At 40.0% G+C, this 22,607-nt stretch overlaps 1 protein-coding gene across 2 annotated transcripts in view; it reads left to right on the top strand.

Moving 5' to 3' along the window:
* Cdin1 (CDAN1 interacting nuclease 1) overlaps window positions 1-22,607 on the top strand; it is a 215,709-nt gene that overhangs the window by 85,591 nt on the left and 107,511 nt on the right. For both annotated transcript variants that reach the window (XM_057780761.1, XM_057780762.1), the window contains exons 6-8: window positions 11,539-11,618; window positions 11,959-12,008; window positions 16,725-16,792. In XM_057780761.1, coding sequence (XP_057636744.1) covers window positions 11,539-11,618; window positions 11,959-12,008; window positions 16,725-16,792 — 198 coding nt within the window. The remainder of the gene's footprint in view (window positions 1-11,538; window positions 11,619-11,958; window positions 12,009-16,724; window positions 16,793-22,607) is intronic.

The following is a 22,607-nucleotide window of genomic DNA, read 5'->3' as shown; positions in this document are numbered from 1 at the left end:
GAGCAGTGAGCTTGCCTTCCAGGGCGGACCGCTGACAGTACTTTGTTCCTGCATCAGCCCCTTCCCCTCCTAATGCAGGGACATAATGCAGGAAGAGGGGAGTTCAGGAGGCCACAGCCGTCCCCAAGCTCATGGTATCACAGCTGTATGGGACTGTCTAAACGCGAATGTTCTTTATTATCCTCCGTATAATGACACCTAATTTATAGATGTTTTTGGTTCATATTCATTTTTATTGGCGACCATTAATTTTTTTTTCTGCTAAAGTCAGCAAAAAATGTAATTAAATGGTCTTTTAATTTACACTTAATTACTGCACTGGAGAAGTAATCTCAGAAATGTATTAAGTTCCTTTCTTATACTCTTCCGTAGATCACAGCTATCGAAGAAAATTTCCAACAATATAAACTGTCTGTCATACGTTTTCAGTGGAGCGGTTTCCAGCCCTGGTGTGTCATTTGGGGCACCCAGAAGTGATGCACACAGAAGGAGCTCGCTGGTGCTTCTCCTCAGAGACGAAGAAGTGTGCTTCTTCGCAAACACACTCTATTCCCACAGGCCTCTGAGAATGTGCCCCAGGACTCCTTTTAAACACCCCCTCTCACTTTGGCACAGGACCCTGCTGCCATTGTGTTCCTCGCACTAGCTGAAAGATTAATTACAACCGAAGAAATGTATCTTTTAACTGTCTCATTACATAAAGAATTCATAGTGAAGTTAACGTCCGCATAATTTAATGATATACAGATTTTAATTATACAGTACACTGTTAATTGCATGGCTATTTTTAGATCAGGCTACTAACTTGTTCAGTTAAATGAATAACTTGCTTAAGGTATCAAAATATGGGCTTCATACTCTCAAGTCTCTGCATCTTTTTTTTTTTTTTTTCAGTCTGATAGGTTATTTTCATGCCATTTGTTCCTCCTGAAAATGAGGGTGATCTATGCCTTGCCTTCAACTCTTGGTTTCTCTCACACATAGGATTTTGACCTTTCTTTGATGGGGGGGGGTGGCAGTAACTAGTAAAATATAAGAAACCTGTAGAAAATGTCCTTGTGTTAGATAATGGGCCGAAATTGAATAACTGTATTTTCCTTGAAAGTTGAGACCACCCCTACCAGGAGAATTAGAAGAAAATATTTCTAAATGGAAGTTCAGTGCCTGTCCCTGGCTGTGATTAGTCAGGTGGGCTTGGTTCCCCAGAAGGGTTTCTTTCATCATCCTGCAAATGTGTGGGTTTCCATATTGTTGAACTACCTTGAATGTATGCCCTAGACTTCTTATCTGCATCTCTCTAGGATTCAGGCTATGAAATTTAGGCTCTTTCTTTTCCATTGGGTGAGGGAGTCTGCTAGGAAAATAGACTTCTTGCCAGTGCACTCTGTCTTTTCATGTACCCCTGTAATCCTGGGCAACACTTTTAATGACTTAGAATCAGCTTCTCTCTAATTGAACACTGTGCCGGACCTCATGACATGGTGTGGGTCTTTGCCAGCACAGATCCTAGGAGATATAAATAAGTGGGCTAGAAGAGGTGCTATTGTGGAGTGGGAGGGGACTCTTGGAATTCAGTGTCTAAAGGTAGAGATCTGCCCCTCTGCGCTGACAGTGCATGTTTGCTCATACAGGCAGCCACTGTGGGTCACATTTTTGAGATAACAGTTTTCTTTCCTCTGTAGACCCTAAGACACTTGGGATATTATCAGGTTTTCTGATGTTGTTTGCTTTTGTGTCATTCTTAAAAGATGAGGTTTCACACTGTAGATTAGGTCTCACTGTGGGGCCCAAGCTAGTCCCATCCTCCAAAGAGTCTTCCTCTTTTAGCCTCTTAAATGCTGGAATTATAGATATGAACCTAACTTTGTGAGGTTTTCTATCCCATGAATTTTTTTCTTCTCTTTATGCTTGTCTCCACTCTCAAACTCAGCCCCAAAAGAAATGAGAAAGGTTAGAACATCTTTCCGTGGCCCTGTGTCCTCTCTACCCAGAGCACAGAATGCCTTGCCAGAGGGCTTAGGTGGCGCTCTAACAGGCAGGGTGCATTGATCCAGAACACTTTAGATGGCTTCAAAGACAGAACTAGATGTGAAGAAAAGAAAAATAGCCAAGGAACCCCCAGATTGAATGGCTACAACCAAGTCATGACCGCATCACACTAAGTGACTCAGTGAGACTCTGGCAGATTATGCTCACTCCCCATGCCACAGTTTCTTCATTGGGAAGATAGCACTAGCTACTTCTCATCAGAACAGCATAAAAATTTCAGTCAGCTAATTACAAGTGACGTTATAGGGTTTTGCTTTTTTCCTTTTGTGCTGGCGGTCGAACCCAGGACACCGTGAATGCTATCGTAGCACTCTGCCACTGAGCTGCACTTCAGTAGTTAGAGTAGTGCCCGGCGTACTCTGTAAGGAAATGCTTGCTATTATTCTTTGGATTTTTTTTTTTTTTTTTTTTTTTTTTGCCCCTTTGAGAAGTGGAAATTTGTGGAGCACAGTAAACTGCTTGCCATGCAAGCATGGTACTTGAGTTCATTCTCCAGAACCAGTCAATGTAAAAAACCTAGCTTGATAGCGGTGCACTTGTAATCCCAGCCCAGTGGAAGCAGAGAAAGGTAGACACCTGGGCGGTGCTGGCCAGCCACACAACCCTCAATAATGAACTCCAGTGTGAGACTTTGTCTCAGAAAACAAAGGTAAATGGCTCCCGAGAAACAAGACCCAAAGGTTGTCTTCTGGCATCCACATATACAAGTGCACGCATGTACAGGTACCCACTTGTATTTGAATACACACAGCGAAATAGAAACTTGAGGTGCCTTACATCCTTAAGTGAACATTCCTCTGGCATGGTACAAATAGGAAACCAGCATTTCTGACATTTTTAGAAACTTAGATAGAACATGACTTTTGTCACATCAGAATGATACCACATATTTCTTCACATTTGTGTCATTTTTAGTGTATTTGCTGTGTGTATGCACACACATACATGCGTGTCTACATGTGCATATGTGGGTGTAAGAGGACAACTTTCCCCGTGACTCCCTGGTAGCAAAGCTAAGTGGTGAAGGATAGCGTGCCACTGCCTGAGTCATCTCGCTGGCTCCACTTGCGTTTCAGAATGGAGATGTACAATTCTACCTTAAAAGATAGACTGCTTGACACAAATATAAAATACTTATAAAATGATAGACACTCGTTACAAAAGGAGTTAGATTACATGCTAGTAAAGCCATCCACATGATTAAGTCAGAGATAAACACACCCCTTTTGTGGGTACACATGCTTATATGTTTTCAACACTTTTCTATGATATATTATATTGTAGTGCTTCTTATTCTGTTTCCCCTAAATGAATTCTTTAGTCTATTCATTCATAATAAGGAAAACTACAAGTTAAATATACTTGCCTCTTTCTCTCTCCGTCCTCTCTCCTTCTCTCTCTCTCTCTCCACACACACACACACACACACACACACACACACACACACACACACACACACAGAGATATATATGTCTCACCCTAATAATAGGGAGTACAAATAGGAGGACAGGATTTTTGAGTAGCGATGTGTTTTGGCAGTGTGTAATTCATTCATTCATTTAGCAAAGGGCTGAATTGTTATCTTGTAGCACCTGAGAGAAATACTTCTGCTTTTAAACGGCACATCAAGTACCCTGTGACTCATGCCTTCTTTATAGTGGTGATATATAATCAGATGCATATATCTGTGGCATTGCATATGGTCAGCCCTGAAAACATACATGTAAGTCATATGTGGACTCAACAGTTTATATTTAGGAATATGTATGTAAATACAAATACATATAGTATGCAATAATATTTGATGGAAAATATTGAATTTGGAAGGGAGCAGGGAGGGGTATATGAGAGGATTTGGTGGGAGGAAAGGGAAGGGAGAAATGTAATATATTACCCTAAAAACAAAAAAAGTTGCATAATTGAGCAGGCCAATTTAAAAAATCATAAAATTATTCTTAGATGGTTGGTGCTTTTTAGTTTGTTTTCAAGTGTGGAAAGGAGCTTGCCACCAAGTCTACTAACGTGAATTTGATCCTTGTGGCCCACGTTATGGAGGGAGAGAACTCACTCCCTGAGTTGACCTCTGACTTCCACAGACAAACTATGGCATGTATGCCCCACCTCCCCCCCCATTAAATAAATAAATGTAGTTAAAAACATTTAAGCTTAAGAAACATTTACTTTGCTGGGTATGGTGGGTTAAATATATGATCTTAGCATTTGGGAGGATGAGGCAGGAAGATCACTGCAAGTTGAAGACCAATCTGTGGTACATAGTGAATTCTAGGCAAGTCTGAAAGCTGAAGCCCTGTCTGTCTCTGAAGGTTGGGTGTTGGTTCATAGATCACATTCAGGAATTCGGTTTACATTCATCCTAGGAGATGCTATGTAAGCTGGTGGGGGAGAAAAGACATTAGTGACCTTACCCAGCTCTGAACTCTACAAACTGTGACATTAATCTGTCAAGCAAGAAGTACCTAGTTATGCAATAGTGGCGCTTGGTCTGTGGCTAAACCAATGCTTCTGAGGCCCACTCCAGAGCATGGAATATATACCCAATACTGTATACTTTCTGTCTAAAAATAAATGAATGAATGAACAAATAAGTGGGAAAAACAAACAAATAAAAACAGAGCAAATTTAAAGGACACATGACAGGGAAGATCATAGACCCTGGGGGGTACTGACTATCATTTAGCTAAATTGACATAAAGTCATTGCCTTGTAAATATTTATGTTTATACGTATTGACAGATTCTACTCTCAGCCTTAATCAGAGAAGCCTCTCTCCAGGGGATGATGATGAATGGGAAGACCCGGGACTGCTCAATGTACTGAGAATAAGTGACAGATGAGGGCTCAGCCCCAAAGGAGACATTTATACTGCCCTCTACTGCTTGGGGAACACTGAAAAGGAGGAGCAGAAAGAATAGAGCCAGAACATAAAGAAAGGAGCTGCAGTGTTCCATCTTCTGAGCAGGGTGCAGTCATTACAGTCAGGGACTCAAAAGCAGCTGTGGTTGGGAGTGATTTCTTTCTAATCTGTTGCTTTCATTGGTTAATTAATAAAGAAACTGCCTAGGCCCATTTGATAGGCTAACCCTTAGGTGGATGGAGTAAACAAAACAGAATGCTGGGAGAAAAAAGCCAAGTCAGTGAGTCGCCATGATTCTTCCACCAGACACAGACGCAGGTTAAGATCTTTGCTGGTAAGCCACACCTCGTGGGGCTACACAGATATGGGTAGACCAATATGTAAGAGCTAGCCAATAAGAGGTTATAACTAATGGGCTAGGCAGTGTTTAAAAGAATACAGTTTCCGTGTAATTATTTCTGGTAAAGCTAGCAGGCGGCTGGGAGCTGGGGCGGCAGGGAAGCAGCCCGCAGCTCCTCACAACACCTGGTCTACAAGAATGAATCCATTGACAGTCAGACATGGATGGAGGAAGGACTCAGTGGTGGGGGGCAGGCATACACTTGGCTACTGAACTATTTACTAGAACTCATTCCTTTCAGTTGTGTCCATATGCCACCAGGCTTCAACTATTAGTCCTAATTCAGTGGCAACATAGCTGGCCCTAGTCACACTGAATGGGTCACAAAACAAAGCTAAAAGTCAAGAGTCTAGAGAAGAGACTGTGGGGGTGGAGTTGATAGGGACAGAAGGGCATGTAAAAGGGTAGGAGGAAAGAGCAGTTTGAATGCATTGCGTGCATGTATGAAATTGCCAAAACCTTTAAACATCTTAAGTTTTTAACATGAATAAACTGAACATCAAATTTAGGAATTTAGAGCTCTGTAATTTTAAGCTTAAAAATCTGAAAACTTGAGGCTTCGTAAGTAGCAATAAACTTGAGAGACTTTTCCTTATCATCTGGGGACCTATGATGACTTGAATTCTTCCATGTATAAAAGGCCTGTATTAGTTATTTTCTCATTGCTGTGACAAAAGACCTGACAAGCAGCTTAAGAGAAGAGATGTCGATTGACTCACGGGCAACTGCTGTTCTTCATTACAGAGAAGTCTTGGCAGCAGGAATATGCAGTAGCTGGTCATTGCATCTACAGTCCTGATCCTAAGACAAGGATGAACACTCCATTCACCTTCTCCTTTTTGTTCAGATGGATCTCAGCACATGGCATGGTGCCATCCATCTTTAGGGCAGGGCTTCTCACCTCAATTAACCCAACCTAGAAATTTCCCCTCAGACATGTCCACTGATTTGTCTTTTAGGTGATTTGAAATTTTGTCAGGTTGAGAATGTTAGCCTCTGTGAGTACTTAGATACTTAAAGACAGCAGTAGTAACTATAGTAGTCTAAAATTTCCATTTTCTTGAAATTTTTTAAGTGTGACATGATTTTAAATCATAGCATTCTGATCGATCTCTTTTGGACAGTTGACAAAGTAACAAAAGATTGCTAGACAATAGGAGTCCTTCCCAGTCTGTTATGAAGACTACATGCAGATTATAAAAACAAGAATGGCTTGAACAGAGGAGGTAAGAATTGAACTGAATTTCAAAGTTTGGGCCAGGGGAAAGATGATGGGGAAAAATTATAGTTTGGAGGCTGTATGTTGGAGTTTGGGGAGGAATTATGTAAAAATCATGGCTTAGGCAGATACTTAAAAAATAGCTGTTGGGATATTTGGTGGGCTCAAGTTGATGGTATTACAGTGGTCCTGAAGCTGTAAGTTGCCAGAGACAACGGTTCTGTCACCAGGAATAGCCATTCTTTGGAGATGTCTTCTTTTCCATACATGCTACTTTCATATTTGATGACTTTTAAGTTTCTTATTGATTGTATACTGAACAAAGAACAGAATATGATTTGTCCTGTAGGGTTCAGTTGTCAGATGATATCCAGCTTCATTAGGCATCGCTTGTATATAGTGAGGAAACTGATGGGCTAAAGCCTGCCATGTGGGGTAACATCCCCAGCTATAAAGATGTGTAGCTTCTAAGGACACCAGCAGAATTGCAGTTTTCCAGGAGAGGCACTGACAGGTCAGTCCCTATAGAGATGTAGCTTGGGAGCTCCCTAACCTTGATGTTCAAAGGCCTCAAACCCAGAAAAGATTAAATACTGGCTGGCATTTATGCTTTCTTGTCTAGGAGCTCAGTCTCAATTGACAGCCTCACACAAAGGAGAAACACCTGATGCATCCTGGTCATCTTACAGCATTGTGGTCCCCAGGAGTAGCCAAATAGGCTCCATCACCAGAGCTTCAAATGTACATGAACTTGTCTTCCAAGTAGTCATCTCCTCTTTCTGCCTTTGTCACTCATCCTCTCCTCTATGTGGTTACCACTTTCCATTACACAGAGTCCAAACTTAATGTTTGTTTACTGCAAAGAACCCAAACTAAGGGAATGGAAAAGAGGATTCAAGAAGCTGAAAAACAAATTGACAAATGGTTGATAAAACTAAAGAACTAAGAATCAACTGTTTGAAAAAGTAGAAAGTAGTAAGGATATATCTCAGTAGTAGAGCTCTTTACCACTGTGCTTTCCTCTAAAATGGAAAACAACTGCCCCCCTCTGTGTGTGTGTGTGTATGGGAACCCATAAGGGAAAGTAATTACATTGGTCATGGACATGGAAGATTCATGTTGGTACTAACCAGGAAGTTTCCTCCCTGGTGGTTAGCTTTCATAGCACCAGAAGGGGCTATATTGGCTGCTGGGGAGAAGAGGTCATCAAGGGTCTTAATTTATGCAGTTCTCAACTCTGCAAACTATAGTAGTGATAAGCCTGGCAAGAAAAGCTCATGGGTGCAATAGTGGCTTGGATGTTAGGGTGCTAACCAACCACTTTCTGATTGAAATTAAGCCTTACTCCACAGGAGGGAATACATATCTAATACTTTAAATCTGAGCAAAAATTCAGGGTTATGGTGACCACGTACCTATGTGTGAATCTAATATCATTATTCTATTAAATCGGCAAAAGGTCAAGCTGTGTTGTAAATTCCTATCTCTGTTCTCAGAGATTAGTTCATCTTGCAGATGTAGTGGGGAAGACTGATGGTACTGTCAGTATTTGTTATACTGATTTTGTACATTGCTTATGTTAGAAGCATTCTATAATGAACAAATTCAGTCTTGAGCATTCTGCTTCAGTCAAAACATTACTGCCATCTCTTGTGACATGCTTTATCCAATGCCTGCCCTCTACTGTTCATGTGGCCATGCCTCCAAGTGGCTTGAATTCTTATTTTGTGCCTTCTTCCTAGAAAGGAGAGATGTATCTACTACAGTGGAAGGCATTAGGAAGTGGGAGAGGCTTTCTGTCTCCATGGTTAAAAAGTCTGGAGGCCCACACTGTGCCTAGTTAGTGCTGCTCCTGTGGACACATGTATAGAGCTGACTACAATAGAATTAGAAGGCCTATGAAGGGGCTTGCCTGGAGAAAACTGGTTCTTTCTCACTCAGTAGTCATTGACTACCTGTAGTTCTTCATCAAGGGGTGTGGCCTTCAGAAATTCACTGGTCTGTGTTGGCATGTGTGGCTGTTATGTAGGTCTTCTTTGGGCAGCCATAGTACTGAGATGTCATGGGTACAGCATCCTTGTCATGTCTAGAGGGCACTGTAGCACAGCAGGCATCCTGTTTGTCTAACTCTTACAGTCTTTCCACCTCCTCTTCCACAGTGTTCCTTGAACCTTAGGTTTAGGGGTTGGTATGCCCAGCCCCTATTAGTACATCTCAATTTGCAGGTTTTACAGTTTAATTAAAATCAGCTCACTCTTTTTTTGTTCTTTGTTTTTGTAATGTTCTCTTCAACATATTAAAGTGCCTTTTTTTCTTCTGTTTTCACATACATGTGTGAAAGCCCCACCTTGATGTTGGAGACCATCCTCAATTGTTCTTCCACTTTGTTCACAGGTCTTTTAATGAAACCTAGTGTTCACCAATCTGGCCTGGCTAGTCTTGTTAGCCCCTTCACTCTGAGGGTCTCCGGTTTCCACCTTCAGAGCACTGTACAAGGCCACCGTACTCACTGGACATTTCCATGGGTTCTGATATCCAAACTCTGGCCCTCTAACTTGCATGGAAAGCACTTTAACCACTAAGCCATCTCTCCAACTTTCAACTGATGTTTTTTAGAAAGTTTGTAGACTATGGTACTGAACCCTGAGAATTGCACCTTTCAAAGGTTTATATTATTGATGAAATTAAAGCCATTACTTCTTTATTTGACATATTCTTTTTTCCCCCTCAAAATAAATGACCTACATTTCTCAGATCTTGGGACGTTGACTCTCTTGTTGAAAAAGAGCTTTTAAAATTTATTTGAACAGTGGACTTGCATGCAATTTGTTAAGAGGTCAGTAATTTTCCACTGGCTAGCACTTTGGGTCACACTTGCCAATAAACACTGTTTTCTTTACATGGGCATGAATTTACATTGCAACACCTTTGCACCTCATGACCAGGTGTGCACAGAGAAGGCTGCTGTTTCCCTGGGTAACATAGAAGGATACACATGCCATTCGCATCTGCGAATGAGTGGCAGACCAAAGGAAGTATTCCCAGAGAAGGCGACCACACATGTGAACAACTGCTTTGATCTTCACCATCTGGCTAGGCTTTCGAATTATGCTAGGGAAAGTGGGCAGGTTCACCAGGCACATTATTGTCTTCTTAGTCCTGTTGCCACATCATCTGTTCCTAAGTAAGGTGATGGGTTACTGTTTCATATTCTCAGTATCAATACCACTTATCCATGGTAATTTCTGTCAAAAATCATTGAGTATAGCCCAAGTTTATAAAACACAGTGAATGTCTAAGTCTCATTTGGTTCAGACTACTACTTGAACTTTAACAAAATGATGTGGCAGCTGTTTTCTCAAGAGACTCACATGAGAACTCTTTAGAACAGTCAACTCAAATAATAGCATCCCTTCCTAGAGATGAAGTCACTGAATGCAAGGGGCCACACTGTTTGCTAGTTTGCAGAACTAGTGGTAAGGCAGGACCGGGTAAGATAGCTAGTGGTGTTCTTTTGAGATTCCATATGCAATCTCCTCATCAGTGCAAAGATGTGTTTGCAAATTTCTGTTACATGTATCAGTGATGCTATAAGCATGCAATCATGTAGCTAGCGGTCTTATTTCTTTCCACAATGTTGACTACCATATCTCATGTCTGCCAGTGTCCCAAGGCCACTGAAATTTATAGAGAACCTGATAGTATAAACAAAGTTTCAAATTATCCAGGTGCTATGATGGCACACAGCTATGACCTTACTAACTTTCTTAACTAGATCATTGTACAAGAGGCATTCAAGCAGTTCCTGCATGGGCCATGACCTAAGCCATCTTACTAAATATTTGAGGTTGATTCCACAGGAGGATTCTGGCAGAATTGATTTGCACCAGGAGCTAAGCAGGACCAGGATGTTCTCCGTAGCTTTCCTATCTTTGCACAGCACATACACCCTTTTCTTGAAGCTTTCCATTCTACCTTTCTTATAACGTGGTATTTCAGACTAGTTTGCAGGTGGATGAGATATATTTGGGGTGCAAAATTGTTTACATATAAAATGTATTTACTTCCTGTCCATCCTTCCCTCCCCAAATGACAGACTTTCTATATTCATATGTACCATACATTGGACTCAACCAATTATTAATAGGAAATGCATGGGAGAAAGCTGTATCTGTATTCAACACATGCAGACCTTTCTTATTCAGTAATGACAGTATAACAATGATTTGCCTGCCATTTGTATTGAGTTAGATCACAAGCAATCTAAAGACAGAGTATATGTCAGATTGGGGGGTACATTATATACAAATATTGTAGTGTTTCCTGTAAGAAAACTGAAAATCTATAGAATATGGTCTCTGTCAGGAGTCCTGTGAATAATGGATACTAGAACACAACACACACACACACACACACAGATTTTTTCTCTCATTTCAGATTCTCACAGTTATAAACCTGTCTACCCTGTAGTTCTCATATTCCTCACCTGTTAAATGGACATAACAACTGTTGGCACTTGATGGGAATTACTTTGGACAGATTTAGTTTTGAGAAATGTTTATATTGGCATTAGCGAAGCCTGTGAGTCTGGCCTGCCCTAGCTAACTTGTACGTGTCCTGGTCCTTGGGAATAAGATCTCTACCTGTAAAAGTTAAATCTTTTCTGGTTATTGCTGTTGGTTTTTTTTTTTTCCCCAAAGTTGGCTTTTCCCAAGCTGATTAGTCTGCAAATAGACATATGCTTTAGGTCTACACTTGTTAATTTACCTTGGAAAAAATCAGGTCACTGTCAAATCTGGCAATGTAGTTACGAATACTTGGCAAAAGTGGTCTAATTAGAAGCTTCTCTTCGATGAGGATCTCAGGGAGATGATGAGAATCGGTGCTGTTTTCCTCTGCGTGCTCTGTGTGTACTTCGATGTATGTCACTTCTCCTGTCACCTTACACAAAAGCGTGTCGACTGTCTACTAATAGTTTCTCCTTTTCCTCCACAGCCTCCAAGTCTGTTATCAATAATATGCTACGGGACCCTTCTCAGATTCCAGATGGAGTTCTAGCCAACCAGGTCTATCAGGTATTAATCGCAGCTGTTTTCAGGGACGATGCTCTTATCTGCCTGGCCGAGTAGAGGATTTTAAACCTCATTTAATTACTGTCATCATAAACGATCACTGAGGTCAGGGCGCACCATAAATGGCAATGCAGTATTTTCAGGGAGAGCATTTTTACTTTTTTAATAGCTTGCTTTTATAGTAAATAAAAAGCATGCAATTTTTGTTTTCTGTGATTAAATCTGAATAGCCTTTTGATAGCTTTCTTTGGGTATTGGGGGGAATAATGACTGCTTTTAGAACGTTTACTTTGGTGGTGCTGTAGTCACCCCAGCCTATAACCCGTCTCTTATTTGTCCGCAGTGCATTGTGAACGACTGCTGCTACGGACCGCTGGTGGACTGCATCAAGCAGTATCCTTCCCCATAAAATTTTAGGTGCACAATTGACGAGCTTAGACTCGGTGGAGGAGATGTGTCTAGCTTTAACCTGACATAAAGTTCTGCTTCACAAAACACATTTCATACTCTGCTATTTTACATTCCATCAACTGGAGGGTCACTGCGGACCATTCTTTTCTGCTGCTTAGGAGAGATCAGCTAGGCCCTAGGAAGGTGTCAGTTCAGCCGATGCCCATCCGCCTGCTTATTTCAAACTGCTTGGTTTTCAATGAGTTTGAAGGTGCAGAGTCATTAGGCAGGTAACACACTGTCTTGGAATGTATCTAACCATCCCTGTGGCCATTTTTTAAAATATAACAAAGTTCCATTGAACATGAGCCAATTTCAGTTGAGTGTTTGGAATACATTTTGAATGTAGAATTAAAGGCTGATGTTATTCAAATGCCACCAGAGACCGACCACCACATTTTAAAGGGCAGTAGATTCTCCTTGTTTTAATACTTACTGCAATCTGTACTGTCATTTGGACCCCTAATAAACAGTTTTAGAGAGACTGTGTTGATTTTTCCCTTGGGACCGACTTGAAGGCTATGAGAGGAGATATATCCAGTCATTCGTTCTTAAAGCCACTGAGGTGCCTGAGGACTTATGCTTCCTTCTTAAAATTAGGCTCGGTGAATGGGAATGATTTCAGTAGAGATTATTGATAAACAAAATGGCACGACAGTGAGAATTTGGATAACACTTTAAGGGAAAGGATACTTTCTTAAACAATACTCATAATTTTTGGTGGAAATCACTTTAAAAACACAGTCTTCCTGGGCTAGATTTTGATAGCAGGGATGGTACAGGGGCCAGCAGTGTCTCAGTGATAACCAGTCCAAATTTTTGTTGGATTCTCTTGCAAGCTAGTTGTGTGTGCACGCATCTTCACACGTGCACATATATGTGTGTACATATCCATATATGTGTGTATTCATAGTCACATGTACAAATATGTGTTTATATATCTGTGTGTGCATATATATGTTTGTACATGTTTATATTTATTTATAACCTTCTAGTTTCACAAAGGCTTAGAGACAAAAATATTATTTGAGACATGGTTTTGCTATATTGTCCACACTGGTCTTACGCTCCCAATCCTCTTCCCTTCATTTCCTTTGTGCTGGGATTGTGATTGTGTATTGTCACACCTAGCTCAAGTTTTTTGCAAAGAAAATTACTTTCTTTCCTAAAGACACAGTTAGGATTTGGCGTAATCTTTGAGCAGAGCCCTCTTGCAAGAATACTGAGTAACTAACTAGGACATAGCTTTTTACATGTGCATTCTCTGATCTGGTCCCCTAACTAAAATGCACCAAAGCATGGTCTTATCAAAAGCTGGCTTTTTTATTAGACTAAAGTATAACTATGCTTCTATTTTCAGTGTGAGATTAATGGTAGCGTTAAAAGTTGTGGGAGCACCAACCTCGCATTACCTCAGTGATAAACTTCAGCACATTTATATAACAATTGACACCATCTCAGAGTGTCTAGGGCTGAATTACATGCTAATTTCAAAGCACATAAAATAGTTAAAAATCAATTTAAAGTTAAGGTTTTAAAAGCATAATGTCTTTTGAAAGATTGCATATTGATTTTAAATATAACTCTCTAATTATATATGCATGGACTAAAGTATGAAGTCAACTGCTTTGTAAATGCCAGGAGGCTATTTTTCAGTAATAGTTGAGACGCTTACGGGAAACTAGATTGCTGTATTGCTGGCGAAGAAAATGGCTTGTGAGGTTATTTACAAGTTTTGCCCGATGGTCACTACCATACATCAATAATAGGTATCCTTATAGACAGCGTCTAAGTGTTTCTGCTTATGGAGCATTATAAATTCTGTCTGGAATATTTTCCTTGTATACATATATATATTTTTGACATCATTCACTTTCTCTTTTGGCTGTGTATTGTCAGTAGGATTTAATGGACTTTATAATTTCAATTGATAAATATAATGATATATGTATATAAATTGTATTCACTGACTAGATTCTAATTTTTGCAATTCCATTATGCTTATTACCAGTAAAAAAAATACTGCTTTTATAAACTTTATTTTGTTGACCTTGCATTTTTATATCTATATCAAACGAAGCATAATCAAGAAGTATACCTTTTCAAAATTTGAAATTGTTGATTGCAGTAGCTATGCAAAATAAAACAGGATGGGGAGTTTGTGGAAAGACTGATCGTGTCTTTGCATTGAAGTGGTGTCAGTTTCACATGCTGTAAGTACGCTTGCAAAGATGTGTCCTATTCTGATCAACAGGAATTGTTTTATTTCATACGGGAAGCGATTATTAGTTTTCTTTGTAAGTGAGAAATGTTTTTCTGTGTGGTCCTAATAATAATTCAGGCAGTGTTAGTTTGCCTTGCTTACCCTCACCAAAGTACATCAGTTTCTTACAAAGGAAGCACACACGTGGTAAATGGAATAGATGCAAAACTTCCTTTCTCCATTATGAAAACGTTACATGTAGGCGTTCGTGTTCAGAGAATAAAGTAAATTGGTCACTTACTAAAATGACACACCAATCACAGTGGTAAAGAGGAAATATTGTCAGGGTGCTTTATTTTTCTTTTGGTGCCTGCTGTATTTATTTATTTATCTATCTGTTTATTTATTTTCTTTAGTATGTGTGCCCCTTTGGTGCCTGCTGTATTTATTTATTTATCTATCTGTTTATTTATTTTCTTTAGTATGTGTGCCCCTGCCACCTCCATACCTTTGCTTCTGCATCTCATATCCACCAAGCAAACTCCATGAAGAAGCAGCCTCTTCCAAAGTGGGGCTCTAAGCCACAGCGATTAGACAAAGGTCTAGCAGAAAAGCGGGCGGGGGGGGGGGGGGGAGGAGATGACTCAGGAAGTATGGGGGCTGTGGGTTTCATTCCTGTACCATCAGTAACCTCAGTTTCATGATTCAACATTTTAGATGTAAATAATTTACAGCAATAAAAGTAAGAGCACATTTATGTGGAAAGAAGTAAATAATTTAGTTTCAAAATGTGGGATACCCTGTTAATGAGAGACAATTGAGACTTACCCGTCAAATATCTCAATGAATTTAGAAAATGTGCAAAATTCCATGATTTAAAGTTTTTCTTTATTTTATATCTAGGTAAAAATTAAGTACATGCAGTCATGTGCATTGGAAGAGAAAAACAAACAGGGTACAGCAGTAATGCTGACTTTGGCCTTATTTTGAAGGTGGACAAAAGTTGACTTTGTTTCTTGAATTAGTGGATTTAAAAGACAGTCACCTGTAACCCATTGATAAAGGAGAGGGTAATTTTCTAGGTTTTATTTTAAACTAGTGATATATGAGTTGCCGGTGCGTGATGAGAGTAACCATCTCTGGTAAGTCAAGGAGTTGTTCAGCCATGTTGATGTTGTGGGGTTGGGTAAGGTGGACAATGGAGGAGAAGATCCTGACTGTGTCTACTAAATTCCTTTCACTGGACTGAAGGACCAGAATAGTGGAACACATTTGAGACATAGTATAGGCTCTTTCCTTTCGAAAAAGAGAGCAAGCTTCAAAGGATTACTGCTGACGTCAGTATTTATGAGCCATAGGGCCTTGAACATAGTCCTCAGCATTTCAGAACCTTACTTTATGTGACTGAGAAATGGGACTAAGATTATCTACTCTTTGAGTTGTTGTGAAGATTCAAATAGTGTTTAGTATAAAGGTTTAGGCTATACACTTAGCTAAATTCTTAAAGATTTAGCATGAAGCATATGTGGTCTTTAGGAAGCATTGACTAGTAGCCAGTATTATATAATTCTGATGCTTTTGGAAAAGTGTGAGATCAAACACAGGCCTTGGATAGAGCTCTTTCCTGCCTTTACCTATTTGGTTTTCTTCATTGCTAGAGATAGAATTAGGTTTTCAAGAGTGCTAGGCAAACACTATACCAATATGTCGTGCCCTCAACCCCTCATCCTTTGCTTTCCCACACGCTAACTGGCTTTGTGTGGTTTCTTCTGATCCCTTTCCCCACCTGCTAGAAAAACAAGCCTTTTCTACTTGTGAGGATGGAATAACATACTTAAATCACTTGATATGATGTCTGCCATGGAGAAAGAATTGGAACACTTTGTATGTTCCTGTTCACATCAGATCATATGCATTTGTATTTGTTCATGTGCGCGCGCGCGCACACACACACACACACACACACGTGCACACACAACAACAGCCTTATACCCCCTGGAAGTCAGGCAGGTGCTGATGACTGGCAAATGGATCTCACAGGTTTCTAAGACTCTAAGATTGGAAACCGTTAGGGCAGAGACTGGTTAGTTACTGTTCTTTCTTGTACTTAGTGAGTGTTGAGTTAATATGTACTAAATTGAATTGGAGGGCTGTTTTTTAAAAAATACAAATTAATGGATATTTTAAGTGGCTCCCCTCTTTTTAGAAGAAATTAAAATCATAGTGCTTTATAAGTCATTGTTTGCCAAAATATATGTGTTATAGAAAAATTCTGCTGACTTACTTAAATGAGGGAAGAATACACCTAGAAATTTCCTTCCTCAGAGGTATGAGCTGAGTAGGAAATCCTTGTATAATTACCGTAATTCTTTCATCCCAACACAGAGGCTTGGTAATAGAATTTCCTTGATAGTTCAGCCCTTCGGTTGTGTTCCCTCCTTAACTGAAATGTCTGGTGCTATTGGCTATGAGCATGAAGTCCTGCTGAGAGACTTGCTTCTGAAGAAAAACCTGTCCTTCCTTGGTAAGTGTTGCTCAAGTCCTGGGTCCTTAAAGGTCTAGTTTTAAAGTCTTCACCTTCAGGTAGTCTGTGCTGATGGGGCCAAAGGTGATGATTGATGCTCTGCGTGCTGTCTGTTATTGACTTAGACCTGAGCAGAAGCTCTCATACCCAATCCCCTATGTAGACAGCACATGCACAGGCTTGTAATTAATATTTTATAGAATAAGTGGCTGAAAAAATGCTTTAATATCTGTTGGAGTATTACTTTGGGTGTCATGAGATATTAGCCATAATCTAAACCTTATGAGAGAGAGAAACAAAGAAATATTGTCTATAAAAGGCTTTATATATTAAAGAGAATACTTAGAAAAAGTCATGTTAGGTATGCTTGTTTCCTCATATAGGAAAGTCCTGTTATTGAAAAGCAAAATATTAAGCTCTTATTGTTTTCATGCCAAGTATTAATTGCACCATAGTTTCAGCATGATTTTTCAAAATCCCCATATGTCTGCATTCCTAAGTGACCCAGCAGAGAATCTCACTGTACAGTGTTATTTTTTTCAACATCGCTTCATCATTATAAATAAAGCCTGGAAGGACGTCCATATAACAATGGAGCATGGCAACCATAAAGCAGCCAACGAAGCATTCATCTCTCTCCTCCATTGTTTCTGTAATAACTAACAAAAGATCCACACTAGTCGTGTTAGTAAGCAGTTGCATGAAGACACTGAAGAATCTATATAGTTGACTTTTAGAGACAAAAGGGGAAACCTATTCCATTACTTAATTTTATTGTAAAATGGGCAGCAAATTAGCCAAGGAAAGTCAAGTCCATAAAACCGAGAATAAATCTTTTCACATTGGCCAGTCTTTTTACTCCACTGGAGAGTGTAGTAAGATGTGCTGCAAGATTGTGGGTGCTTGAAGCTGAGAAAGGAGCACAAATATTCACTAATTAGGGTTTAAGAAAGTTGATTAATTAGGAAAATGCTCTCCAGTTACTAAATTTCAACAGTAGAAACAGCCAAGTATTTTCTTATAAGATGGGCAGCCAAATCGTAGAGCCTATGGAAATAATGTAGTGTGGGCATACATTTCCTTTGAAAAATGCATAATGCTAAATAAAATGGGTAACAGCTCGGAGCTGTTATAATATAGTTATAATGGGTGCCCATGAGGCTCTCTACAGCGTGTTTCAGAACGATAGTATTCTGATAATATTGTAAAGTGTGTGATCCACCACTTACTCGGCTGCAGGTTCTTGTGGATACAGCCAAGGCTAATTTTTGTTTTAAGTCACCAGCTAAGTAGCTCATTGGTGTTATTTTTAGGTACCAAGGTCCACTTCTTTGTCTAGCCTAATTTCTGAATGTTTCCTCCCTGAGGACTAGCAAAGTCTAACTGGAAGAAAGAACAGAGAGTTTAGCTGTGACCTAAATGTAGTCTAGAATCTTAGGTAACTGGATTGAATGTGTTAGACTAGCCTCATTTTAACTGACAAATATCAGTGCCGGAAAATGATCAAATACTTGTTTCCAGTTGCACGAATGTACAGAAATATTTAAATGTTGAATTTGACGGGTCCCTCACACTCCTTTGTGCTCTGGGATATCAGGGAATTATTATTCGACGGAAACAGCTGTTGTGTGGGTTTTATAAGAGCAAATATCTGCTCACCCTAGATAGGGAACTGACTACCAAGCAAACAAACAATTACAACCGAGTTGTGATCTGCGGCACTTAGATTTACCGGAGTGACTTACAAGAGCATGGGTGACTCAATGACAGCTGCATCACAGAAAACTCCATCCCAGTATGAGTGAAGATTCCTGAAAGCCTTCTCCTAGTGTTCCCATACAGCCTGTGGTCACACCAGGGGAACGAGTTTCTTCCTCCTCTTAGAGTGACTGCCAAAATTCCCCCCCCCCCCCCAAGTCTGCATTCATAAGTGACCTACAGGGAATCTCACTGTACAGTGTTATCTTTTTGCAACATCTCTTGATCATTAGAAATAGAGGCTGGAAGGACATCCATCTAACAGTGGAGCCTGGCAACCATAAGCAATTGTTTTGCTGCTTTTGTGACCTTGTGGATCTTGTAACTTCACTAGCTCAATAAGTTTTTTTTAGCTTTCTGGGCCTTAAAGGATCTAACGTTGATGATGAGATTCATGGGAAACTGTAGATACCAGGTGTCTCAGGTCAGTCAGTCCATTAGGGCTTGACTTTCTAACTTCCTTGGCTCATGCATCCCTAGTCTCCAGGAGGCGTGGTCACTGTATCACTCAGTTTCTCCGCTGTCCTGGTATTCAGGTGGATGTCATCCAGTTCCATGCCCCACAGCCTTATGAAGCAAGCTGTGGGTGGCTCCTCCATTACTTAAGAGTTTTCACACCCCAAGCAGTTTAGAAGCAGAATGTTCCTTGCCTGTCAGTTTGCTGTACTAGACCTTTTGCAGGCTGAATTTGGTATTTTCTTGTCCTCTTTGTTAAAGCTTGGACCTAGGGATGTGTCTGATGACTTCTACCTCATTCTTTCCCTTTTTAATTGGCATATTTTTCCTAACTTACTATGGGTTCCATGTTTAGATCCCAGGAAAAGCTTGTTCTAAGTTCTAATTTTGCTTTGCATACTGCCAGCTACAAGCCAATGCATCCATTCCATCTTTCATTTTTGGCACCTGTGTCTTTTCTCATTGTAATTTCTCTCTTTCGTGGACAGGTTATTTCTAAGTAAACAACTGAGAGTCAGTTGCCTGTTCTATGCCCAAAGCAATGCCCGGGCAACAGCCTGCTTACAATCCTGGTCTATTTGTGCCACTTTGAGAAATTGCAGTATATTGTGTTTACCAGCCATTTAGGGAGCATCCCCCATCCTCATAAGAGATCCTGCTCATCAAGGAAGCACGTCACATCATTCAATGGAGGAAGACAGATACTGTAGGATTCTCCCGAGGGAACTAGCCTCTAGGATGGCTTTGCTATGGTTGCAGGTCTTATCACCCATTTCAGGGGCATGGACCTCCCGCTCTGGGAGGGAAGCCACTATCCCACACCACTTGGAGAGGGTAGTCATTTCAGAATCAGCCTGAGAGATCAGACCCAGTTGCGGTTCTCCCACCCCTTGCAAAGGCTGTGTAACTGCCCTTCCCACAACTCTTAGATCCTGGTAGTCCCTGTTTGAGTACCAGTTTTGTTGTGTGCCTTTGCTTGGTGTGACTTGAACAAACATTGACTTCAGGACAGGTCATCAGTCACACACAAGAAGGGATTCCACCCAAGTCATGCTTAAAGCAATGTATTAGTGAGTTTACTGGAGTTGCTTCCAGGCATTTGTGACTCAGAGGGAGCTGTATCACAGAAAAGTCTGCTCCACTGTGATCTTGAAAGCTCTGTGATAGAGTTCACTGTAGACGTGCAGGCAGTTCCTCTGAAGGGAGTCTCTTTTACCTGACTGTGGCCCACTGTTTTTATAAGGGGGGGGGGGCGTCTCAGCAGCTTTATCTTGCAACTTGCTGAGACTTGTATGTTTTGTTAGCTTTCTGATTCTCAAGAAACTATCTCCTCCCAGGAGGACAGAAAGTTTCAATTCAGAGGAAACCACTACCTGACAATACTCTAAGAAGATACCTAAATGATATTAAAAACAAAGAAACAGTAGTAAGTTTAGACAAGTCCATACAACAATTTCAGTTCTGTCTGAAGTATTTCTGTAGACAGAAGTTTTTGTTCCTCCCAGTCCTGCAGCCATTTGGTCCCAAAGAAACACACAGAGGCTTTATATTAATTATAAACTGTTTGGCCTATTAGCTCAGACTTATTAACTAGCTCTTACAACGTAAATTAACCCACAGTTCTTGTGTATGTTTAGCCATCAGGCTCGGTACCTTTTCTCAGTAAAGTGTTCTCATCTTGCTTCTTCTGCTTCTCTGCCTTTCCTCTTCCCAGAATTCTCCTAGTCTGGTTGCCCTGATTATACTTCCTGACTGACTACTGGCCAATCAGCATTTTATTAAACCAATATGAGTAACAAAGCTTTACAGTGTACAAGAGCATTACCCCAGAGCATATTTCCTCATCAGAATACAAACACTTATTTATTTTATTCATTCTTAAGGGCTCTAATGTAGCATTAACCTAACAATGCTTATTTGTGGTTAAAACATGAAAATCTAAATTTGTTGAAATATTGTTGTTCTTTTACTTTATGAATACCTCCTCAGTGACGATTAATTAGCAGCAAAGTATTGTGCCAGACAGATAGATGGAATTTTAAAGAAAGTGTGGGGAAAATATCAGTATATAAACATTGCTAATCCAATGATTTTCTTTCTTGCTTACATGTCTGGTTCTTAAATATTGTTGCAGACATTGTAAATGTTTGCCTCATTTTGATTCCTTAATAGGCAGAAATAATTTCTCTTTCTCCCTCTATACCTCCCTTCCTCCACTTCTATCTAGACTACTTTTACAAAACAGTTTTTCTTATTGCTTATTGTTTAAATATGAATATTTTTATAATGTAGAGCTTATGACTTCCCTTGAAACATTTTATTCTGTTGTAGAATTTCCACCTATTGTATTTTATCTAACCTCTACTTCCCACCAATAGAAAAGAAATTATGTACCATTTTTCTAGCCTTAGTTCTGTTTTGAATTTCTTTGTCTTGTAGGTATTAGCTGATCAGTTTCAATGACGTGGGACTTAGCCAGGTACCCTAGGACTGAGTAGGTGAGGGTCTTGAGGATTGAGAATATACATTTACTCATCTGGGTTTATCCTGTCTTAAAAACGTGTATGCATGGCCGGGCGTTGGTGGCGCACGCCTTTAATCCCAGCACTCGGGAGGCAGAGGCAGGCGAATCTCTGTGAGTTCAAGTCCAGCCTGGTCTACAAGAGCTAGTTCCAGGACAGGCTCCAAAACCACAGAGAAACCCTGTCTCGAAAAACCAAAAATAAAAAAAAATAAAAAATAAATAAATTAAAAAAAACGTGTATGCTTCATATTATACAAATAAGTATTTGCAGTCAGGTCAAAGATGAATAAATAATTTTAATTTCTCCAACTAAGAAGTGATATCTATTCCATAAGTTAGCTAGTTAGTTGAGTATTGTAAAAAACAAGACAAACAACAGTTAAGAACCTGCTTTTCTGGAGCTATGGTCCCTATTCTGGGGGCCTGGGGGGTCTGTCTAGTGTACCCTATTTATCAGGTATCTACTTAGTATCTTCTCAGTGGAAGTAAAATCTGTCAGTGGTGAACTTTTTAAGTTCTCTGAGTTCTTTAGTTGTTTATTTTTACTTACTTCGTATTTTAATTACTGTGTAATTGTGTGTATATATGCAGGTATGTGCCCCTGGGTGCAGGTGCCCAGAGAGGACCAAAGCTTCAGATCACCTGAAGCTGGGATTGCAGGCGGTTGTGAGCTGCACTATATGGATGCTAGAAGTAGAACTTGGATTCTTGGCAAGAATAGTACATGTTCTTTACTACGGAGCTCTTGCTATCTCCTATTCTATTTTGTAATAAAATCCAACAGGGGTGTAAATATACTATTTTTATAATAAAAGCTGATAACTAAATTTTTGAGGTTAAAAAATGCTGCTGCCTCCTCAATTGCTTGTTACTGAAGTTGTGACAGCTAGAATTCTCCGGCAGGACCCCCCCCCCCCCCGGGGGGGATGGCTGTTTTGACTCACTAGGCTGACCCTCTTGCCTTTGTGCTCACCAGTCTTTCAAGTGCTTCTTAAGATTCAAGTATTAAAAACTTATAGGGAATTTTACTGTAGATCTCTGTATATCAGCAGTTCTTTCCACAGGTCGCTCAGTTAG

Source organism: Chionomys nivalis, chromosome 9, assembly GCF_950005125.1.
Source record: "Chionomys nivalis chromosome 9, mChiNiv1.1, whole genome shotgun sequence".
Lineage (NCBI taxonomy): Eukaryota > Metazoa > Chordata > Mammalia > Rodentia > Cricetidae > Chionomys > Chionomys nivalis.
The sequence above is the reverse complement of the archived record's forward strand: the minus strand, read 5'-3'. Positions and strand labels throughout refer to the sequence as shown.